Raw genomic sequence first — 8956 nt, 5'->3', positions numbered from 1 at the left:
GTATAGCATCACATTTCAAAAACGTATTGGGCCCGACATGTTCCCGTGGATCAGGCATTACGTGGCGGAGGTATGCGCTCCACTGAGTGCCCTTCTAGTTTTCTCTGCAACTACCTATCCGATTGACATGAAATGTCACCATAGATGCCACTACTCATGCAGAATATTTCAATAATAATTATGATGTCATAGTTCATGTGGTGTGGCAGCCATGTCGGAAAAATTTTGGTCCTCTGAAAAATTTAGTATCTCTGAAACTGCTCCATAGAAAAAATTGAAACTTGGCATGTAAGGTACTCCCCATAGGAAACGAGCGATTCTTTTTAGGTCATCTCGTGAGAGATGACCTAATAAAACCAGTCTCGATGTCCGTCCGTCCGTACATACATCCCCATTTTTTTTCTTCCGATTTTCTTGATATTTGGTATGTGGGTAGATGTCGATGAGGGATGCACGACGGTATGACCTTTGACCCGATTGAAGGTCAAGGTCACTCCAAAGTTGTGAAATCGTCCATTTTCAAAATCTATCTCCTCCGCCGTTTATGATCCGATCTTCGAAATTCCTTCGGATTCTGATAATATGGAACAATATCTAAATTTGGTCGGGCCGGTTTTTTGAAATTCGTCCTGGTTATCGAGTAATGTGTCTTCAAAGTTGGAAAAATCTTCGATGTGATAGTCAAAAAAAATTTCGCCCGATCTTGATGAAACTTGGTATGTAGGTAGGGGTCGATGAGTGATGCACGACGGTATGACTTTAGACACGATTGAAGGTCAATGTCAAGGTCACTCCAAAGTTGAAAAATCAGCTAATTTCAACATTATGTCCGCCAACATTATCTCTTATCAACATAAAAATTAAACAAGACGACATCTAAGCCGATCAGAGATCCACATCTACACAGCTTCAGAGATGACAGTCACCCCCAACCGGGGGTATTTTTTTTTTCATGTCAGGTGACCGTAAAGATGTCATAATTGTATACGTCAAATGCTTTATTCAATCAGTATGAAAATTTTTGAGGGTCACTTAGGGCGAAGTTGAATTGGGGGGGTGGTGGGGGGATGATGATGTCATCCTTCACGTGGTTCAGCAGACATATTTGATTTTTTTTTTACATAAAAATCTTCAAAAATATTCTTCTCCCAAATGAGAATTTTTTTTCGCTGCAAGTGGACGCCCGCGACCCCACGAAATTTGCTCGGCGACCCCACTTTTGGTCGCTCCCCTGGGTTCGAAAAACCAAGCTCTATATCATGGCTTCAACCATGTTCAGATGCAAAGAAGTTAATCCGCCTCTGAATGGACCCTCTCCAGTCGATACCATCAATGGATTCAATGGACTCAAGTTCCAGAACGAGAGAAAGAGTATCTACAGTCCTCTCTAAGTAGTCGATGCATCTCGTCCTTGTGTAAGTAATTAAATGCACCTGTGCGTAGGTGAGGTAGGTAGATTGTGGATGAAATTCATGTTACATCCAGCCATGTGGCAAAGGACGAGTCAGGTTTGGTTTAATTACCCGAGTCATCGTCAGTTAAGGCACCGCAGATTTGTCCTACAAGCCCTATTTTCCCATCCACCCCCTCCATTTTTATGGTTGTTTATCTGGTACTCTTCATGAACAGGTCAGGTCAGGTATGGGAGCATGCGCCTGAGCAGCGTGTCGCTGCGTCCACTTTCCGCCGGTACTCCAGGGGCCTCCGTCTGGCCATCCCCCAGGCAGATGCCTGGCCCATCCCCATCTCCTTGAGATGATGATCAACCTGCTGCAACTACGAGGCACGTGGTCGGCCCATTGCCCTCCTCCACTCACGAGGCTCCCTCGCTGAGAGAATCTGGTGAGCAGGATCAGCGTCAGGAAAACGAGCCACATGTCCACACAGCCGCAGCTGACGCTCACGGACTATGCAGGTAACAAATCTCATTTGAGTCTCTATCAGCAACCGCTCGTTGGACACAAAGTCCGACCAGAGATAGCCAAGGATTCTCCGAAGAGACATGGTACCACTTCCACACATGGAAGAGACATGGTACCAGACATGGTGCTACATGGACCAGAGATAGCCAAGGATTAACCACCACATGGTTAAGGATGCATTCTACGCCACACTCGAGTCTGTGGTTGATCAGTGCCTCAGACGAGATACACTTCTAGTCTTGGGGGATTTCAATGCATCGACTGGAACTGATAGGGATGGTTATGAGGTGTGTGTTGGTCCCCATGGGTCAGGAACTATGAACCAGAATAGCACTAAGTTCCTTGACTTTGCAAGAAGTCATGGACTTAGGGTGGCTGGTTCATGGTTTCAGCGCCCGCAAGCTCATCGCTGGACTTGGTATTCCAACGCTGGCGGTGTGGCAAAGGAGATTGACCATGTCCTCATTGACGGTCGTTGGAGGATGATCCAGAACTGCAGGGTCTACCGGAGTGCTCAGTTCCTCAATACTGACCACAGGCTTGTTGTAGCAACTCTAAAGCTGCACCTTAAATCCTGGAGAATGGTACCATCCCAGCCTAGGCTGGATGTTGCCAAGCTCAGGGATGAGAGAGTAGCTGAGGAGTTTGCGAACAGGCTGAGTGGACACTTGGGGGGTCTGGGTGCTTTAGGGGGTCCGGAAGAGTTGTGGAGCACCTTCAAGACCACCGTCCTTGATGTTGCCGGTGGATGCCTTGGAGTTCACCGCAGGGCAAAGAAGAATTTTGTCTCTCAAGGGACACTGGATACCATTGACCAGAGTCGCAGGGCCAGGCTGAATGGCAGAGCTGAGCTGTTCAGGGAGCTGAGGCGTAAAACTGTACGTGCACTGAGGGTGGACAAGGAGGCCTATGTGCGAGGAATCTGTGAGGGGGTAGAGCATCACCTGTGGACAGGTAATTCGCGCATTACGTTCATCCAAGCCCATCCCTCGGAGCACTGCAGTTCGAGCAGAGAGTGGTAGGCTCTTGACAGAGGAGTCTGAAGTGAAGGCCCGCTGGGCCGGTTACTTTGAGCGGTTGTACCAGGCTGATCCCCCAGCTGTCGAGTTGGACGTCAAGGGTGTTACAATCCCTGTTGCTGACCCTCGAATCAACTGTGGTCCACCATCGCTTGTGGAAACACGGGCTGCGGTGAACCAGTTGAAACGGGGCAAAGCTCCAGGGATCTGTGGCATCCATGCTGAACTTCTCAAGGCTGGTGGAAATGCTGCACTCGTGTCGTTGCATGCAGTTTTGTGCTCTGCCTGGAACACAGGCATCATCCCAACTGACTGGAAGAGGGGCCTTGTTGTCCCTCTCTGGAAAGGGAAGGGTGATCGCCAAGACTGCAACAACTACCGAGGGGTGACGCTGCTCTCAGTGCCGGGCAAGGTCTTTGCTCGGATAATTCTTGATAGGGTTCGCCACCATCTGCTTGAGCACCAGCGTCCAGAGCAGTCAGGCTTTACACCAAAGAGGTCAACGATTGACCGTATCCTTGCTCTTCGTGTCCTCACTGAACGCAGACGAGAGTTTCGGCAGGGCTGCTTGCAGCCTATGTTGATCTCTGTAAAGCGTTCGATTCAGTGAATCGGGATGTCCTCTGGAGGATTCTTGGTCTTCGTGGGGTGCCACCGAAACTGATCGATCTGATGTCTGAACTCTACTCTGGTACTGAGAGTGCTGTGAAGTGTGGTGGTACCGCCTCTGACTTATTTCCAGTTGTTACTGGAGTTCGTCAGGGATGTGTACTTGCCCCCACACTTTTCAGCACTTGTATGGACTGGATTTTGGGAGGATGTCGGAGAGATCAAGTTGCGGTGCATCGTTTGGCAATGTCAAGATCTCGGACCTTGATTTTGCAGATGATGCAGTCATCTTTGCGGAGACTTTAGACATCCTCTTGGGGGCCCTCGAGGTGCTGAATGAGGAGTCGGAGCCGTTGGGATTACGGATTTCTTGGGTCAAAACAAAGATCCAGGCTTTCGGTGACATCTTGGATGCTGCTGTCCTGTCTGTGTCTGTTTGTGGTGAGGATGTTGAGGTCGTGGATAGATTCACTTACCTTGGCAGTGATATTCATGTCTCCGCAGGTTGTGAGCCGGAGGTCAATAGACGTCTGGGTCGGGCCTGGGGAGTCATGGATTCACTGGATCATGGGGTGTGGCGCTGCCGGTACCTGTGCGGGAGGACGAAAGTCCGAGTCTTCAGGTCCTTGGTACTTCCAGTCTTGCTCTATGGGTGCGAGACTTGGACTTTGACCAAGGATCTGAGACGGAGACTTAATTCCTTTGGTACCAGGTCTCTTCGGAGAATCCTTGGCTATCGCTGGTCGGATTTTGTGTCCAACGAGCGGTTGCTGAGAGAGACTCGGATGAGATTTGTTACCTGCATAGTCCGTGAGCGTCAGCTGCGGCTGTATGGACATGTGGCTCGTTTTCCTGACGCTGATCCTGCTCACCAGATTCTCTCAGCGAGGGAGTCTCATGAGTGGAGGAGGCCAGTGGGCCGACCACGTGCCTCATGGTTGCAGCAGGTTGACCATCATCTCAAGGAGATGGGGATGGGCCTGGCATCTGCCTGGGGGATGGCCAGACGGAGGCCCCTGGAGTACCGGCGGAAAGTGGACGCAGCGACGCGCTGTTCTGGCACATGCTCCCATACCTGACCTGACCTGACATGGTACCAAAGGGAGTAAGTCTCCGTCTCATATCCCTGGTCAGAGTCCAAGTCTCACACCCATAGAGCAAGGCTGGAAGCACCAAGGACCTGAAGACTTGGACTTGTCGTCCTGCAGAGGTACCGGCAGCGCCACACCCCATGTTCCAGTGAATCCATGACTCCCCAGGCCCGACCCAGACGTCTGTTGACCTCTGACTCACAGCCAGCAGAGACATAAATATCACTGCCAACGTAAGTGAATCTCTCTGTGACCTCAACATCCTCACCACAAACAGGTACAGAAAAGAGAGCAGCATCCAAGACCTGGATCTTAGTTTTGACCCAGGAAACCCGTAATCCCAGCGGCTCAGACTCCTCATTCAGCACCTCGAGGGCCCCTAAAAGGATATCTAGAGTCTCCGCAAAGATGACTGCATCATCTGCGAATTCAAAGTCAGAGATCTTGGCATTCCCAAACGATGCACCACAGCTTGATCTCTCCAACATCCTCCCCAGAATCGAGTCCATACAAGTGCTGAAAAGTGTGGGGGGCAGTTCACACCCCTGACGAACTCCAGTAACAACTGGAAATATGTCAGAGATAATACCACCACATCTCACAGCACTCTCAGTGCCAGAGTATAGTTAAGACATCAGACCGATCAGTTTTGGTGGCACCCCACGAAGACCAAGAATCCTCCATATGGCATCCCGATTCACTGGATCAAACGCTTTACGGAGATCAACATAGGCTGTAAGCAGCCCCTGCCGAAACTCTCATCTGCGTTCGGTGAGGACCCGAAGAGCAAGGATACGGTCACTCATTGACTTCTTTGGTATAAAGCCTGACTGCTCTGGACGCTGGTGCTCAAGCACATGATAGCGAACCCCATCAAGAACTATCCGAGCAAAGATCTTGTCCGGCACTGAGAGCGGTGTCACCCCTCTGTAGTTGTTGCAGTCTTGGCGATCACCCTTCCCTTTCCAGAGAGGGACAACAAGGCCCCTCTTCCAGTCAGTTGGGATGATGCCTGTGTTTCAGGCAGAGCACAAAACTGCATGCAACGACACAAGTGCAGCATTTCCACCAGCCGTGAGAAGTTCAGCATGGATGCCACAGATCTCTGTAGCTTTACCCCATTTCAAGCAGTTCACCGCAGCCCGTGTTTCCACAAACGAAGGTGGACCACAGTTGATTGGAGAGTCATCAACAGGGATTGTGACACCCATGATGTCCAACTCGACAGCTGGTGAGTCAGCCTGGCATAACCGCTCAAAGTAACCAACCCAGCGGGCTTTCACTTCGGACTCCTCTGTCAAGAGCCCACCACCCTCCGCTCTCACTTCAATTCGAGGGACGGGCTTGGACGAACGCAATGCGCGAATTCCCCAGTAAGCAGGACGAGAATCACTTGATCACAGGTGATGCTCTACCCCCTCATAGATTCCTCATACATCGGCCTCCTTGCCCACCCTCAGTGCACGTAGCTTTATGCCTCAGCTCCCTGAACAGCTCAGCTCTGCCATTCAGCCTGACCCTGCGACTCTGGGCAATGGTATCCAGTGTCCCTTGAGAGACAAAATTCTTCTTCGCCCTCCGGTGAGTTCCAAGACATCCACTGGCAACATCAAAGACGGTGGTCTTGAAGGTACTCCACAACTCTTCAGGATCCCCCAAATCTCCACTCAGCCTGTTTGCAAACTCCTCAGCTACCCTCTCATCCTTGAGCTTGCCAACATCCAGCCTCGGCTGGGATGGTACCATTCTCATGGATTTAAGGTTCAACTTAAGAGTTGCTACAACAAGCCTGTGGTCAGTATTGAGGAACTGAGCACTCCGGTAGACCCTGCAGTTCTGGATCATCCTCCAGCGAACATCAACGAGCACGTGGTCAATCTCCTTTGCCACACCGCCAGCATTGGAATACCAAGTCCAGCGATGAGCTTGTGGGCGCTGAAACCATGAACCAGCCACCCTAAGTCCATGACTTTTTTTCAAAGTCAAGGAACTTAATGCTATTCTGGTTCACAGTTCCAGACCCATGGGGACCAACACACACCTCATAACCATCCCTATCGGTTCCAATCGATGCATTGAAATCCCCCAAGACAAGAAGAGTATTTTGCCTGGGGCACTGATCAACCACAGACTCGCCTGTGGCAAGGAATGCGCCCATCACGGTGAGATCACTCGCCTCAGTCGGAGCATAAACAGAGACCAGGGAAATGACACCCAAGGAGTGACTATTCCTTAGTCTCATAATACGCTCGTTGACCTAACCGGTGTTACCTCAATTATCATTGGAGTCAGCTTATTGGACACAGCTACAGCAACTCCTTGGGAATGGTAACCATCAGAGCGACCAGACCAATAGTCGGTGTAACCACCCACCATTATCTCGCCGCAATCCATTGGACATTCCAGGCACCCACCCGAAGGGACCGCCTCAGGTTAACCTCAGGAGACTGCCGTCTGGTGGACGACACCACAGCACCACCCCGACACGCACTCCCACAATCTGACCCGGAAATGTTACCCCGTGGTTTCCCTCCTATCATCAAAGATTGGGGGTCCCGAAGGCCTTGCCCCAATCCCATCATCCGGTGAGCTGCCCTGCGAAGGGAAGCTACACAGGAGATACTCACACAGCGTGGGTTTTCATATTTTTTTTGGCTTCTGGAATGTTCTGCAGAATGAAGGGTTTTACGGTGGCTGGAGTGCAAATCCTGCCACCACCCTCCTCATAAGAAGTAGCCCAACTTCACGAGGATGTCCGCAAACACAGTCGGGCAGTAGATATGGATGGCCATTGGCTCACAAGGAGCTCCAACGCCCTTTGACAGGTTTTGTTCTTCATCCTGCTGGGTGTCCATATCATCCACCCTCCTCACCAGAAAATCTGGTGGGGGAGACTGTTTCGTCGCCACCAACCCGACTGTGGAGCAGGTGAGTACCGGTTTACATGATACCTGCAACAAGTCAGAGATCTGATCTGGCCTGACCTGACAATTCATGAACCCTGCCCTCAAATTTTTTTCACTGGCACGTGGGCTCGGTTTTCGGTGAAACTATGCATGCAAAAAGGTCGTGTTATCCAGAGGACGTGGAATACTGAAATTGAACAATGGACTTCAACATGTGTGGGACTATGTGGACATGCAATTCGCACCCGAGTTTAAAATTGGAGAATACGGGATCAAACACGAATGTGCAAATTAAATTATCTATCCTAAGTGCAATTAAACATGGAAGGGCACATGACTGGATACACCATTGGATCTTGTGGTTGTTACAAACGGTGGTGGTGTGTCCAAGTCAATTGCAAACCTCTTCTTCTTCTAACATAATGGAGACCATTCGTGACTTGATGAAACCTGTCACTGCATGAGTTCTTCTTTCACAAACTTGTATTATTTTACCTTTTATGTGACTAAAGCAACTTGTTGATTTTTTTTTCTATAGATTTAGCCTTCACAGACATTATGGAAGGCACAGATGTACATTTGCACTTTCCTGCTGGTGCCGTCACCAAGGATGGACCGTCGGCTGGTGTGGCCATGGTGGTTTGCCTTGCATCCCTCTTCAGCGACCGCCTTGTTCGGTCCGACGTCGCTATGACTGGGGAAATCACACTGCGTGGTCTCGTGTTGCCGGTCAGTGTCCATCTTTAAGTTGGTACGAATTCTGCTCTGTGCCACCTCTACCACCTGTTTAAGGCTGTCATGGTGTTACAGAACTCCTGGGATGATTTGGGATACCAAGTATAATACAATCATTTATCTTAAATATGAAACTTCACCCACATCCTCAGCAAGAGGGTGTGGAACAGGAGTGGATTTTGGGGCAAATGCACATGCTTAGTCCAAGCTCCACCCTCTGCTCAGGAAGATATATGTGTCTATTATGTATGAATCACAACACGAGTATGTCTGTGACATACATTGTACAACATGAGTATGTCTAAGTACTGTATATAGTAGAACATAGTTATAGTTGTGAAGGCGCAAAAGCATTCTTGCCCCGCTATTATTCACCACAGGGGACATAAAGTAAACGAGATCTAATCCGCTGATTTGAGCAATAAGCAAGAGCAGACCCGGTCTTGCACGATGTTTCACAGCAGGCTTCCTCAGGCCAATAGACCCCGAGCCTCACCATGTGTCCGGTTTTCATTTCCAATACGACCGATTATACGTACATACGCAACTTCAAAAAACACACCTCGGCCACAAGTGTGCCTCGCTGCCGGGTCTTCATTCAAAGTTCTCAGCATCATCCCGTTTCAGCCCTTCAACCTCGATACGGTCAGCCAAGTTGGGTGAGCAAGGGCCCA

The 8956-nt window shown here is 49.9% G+C and overlaps 1 protein-coding gene across 4 annotated transcripts in view; it reads left to right on the top strand.

Moving 5' to 3' along the window:
- The window catches only part of LONP2 (lon peptidase 2, peroxisomal), a 73863-nt gene that overhangs the window by 61270 nt on the left and 3637 nt on the right, over positions 1–8956 (top strand). For all 4 annotated transcript variants that reach the window (XM_085845383.1, XM_085845381.1, XM_085845382.1 and 1 more), the window contains one exon: positions 8086–8276. In XM_085845383.1, coding sequence (XP_085701509.1) covers positions 8086–8276 — 191 coding nt within the window. The remainder of the gene's footprint in view (positions 1–8085; positions 8277–8956) is intronic.

Source organism: Eptatretus burgeri, chromosome 11 (assembly GCF_056783735.1).
Source record: "Eptatretus burgeri isolate ZD-2024b chromosome 11, Ebu_testis_v1, whole genome shotgun sequence".
Taxonomy (NCBI): domain Eukaryota; kingdom Metazoa; phylum Chordata; class Myxini; order Myxiniformes; family Myxinidae; genus Eptatretus; species Eptatretus burgeri.
This window is presented reverse-complemented; position numbering and strand designations above follow the sequence as displayed.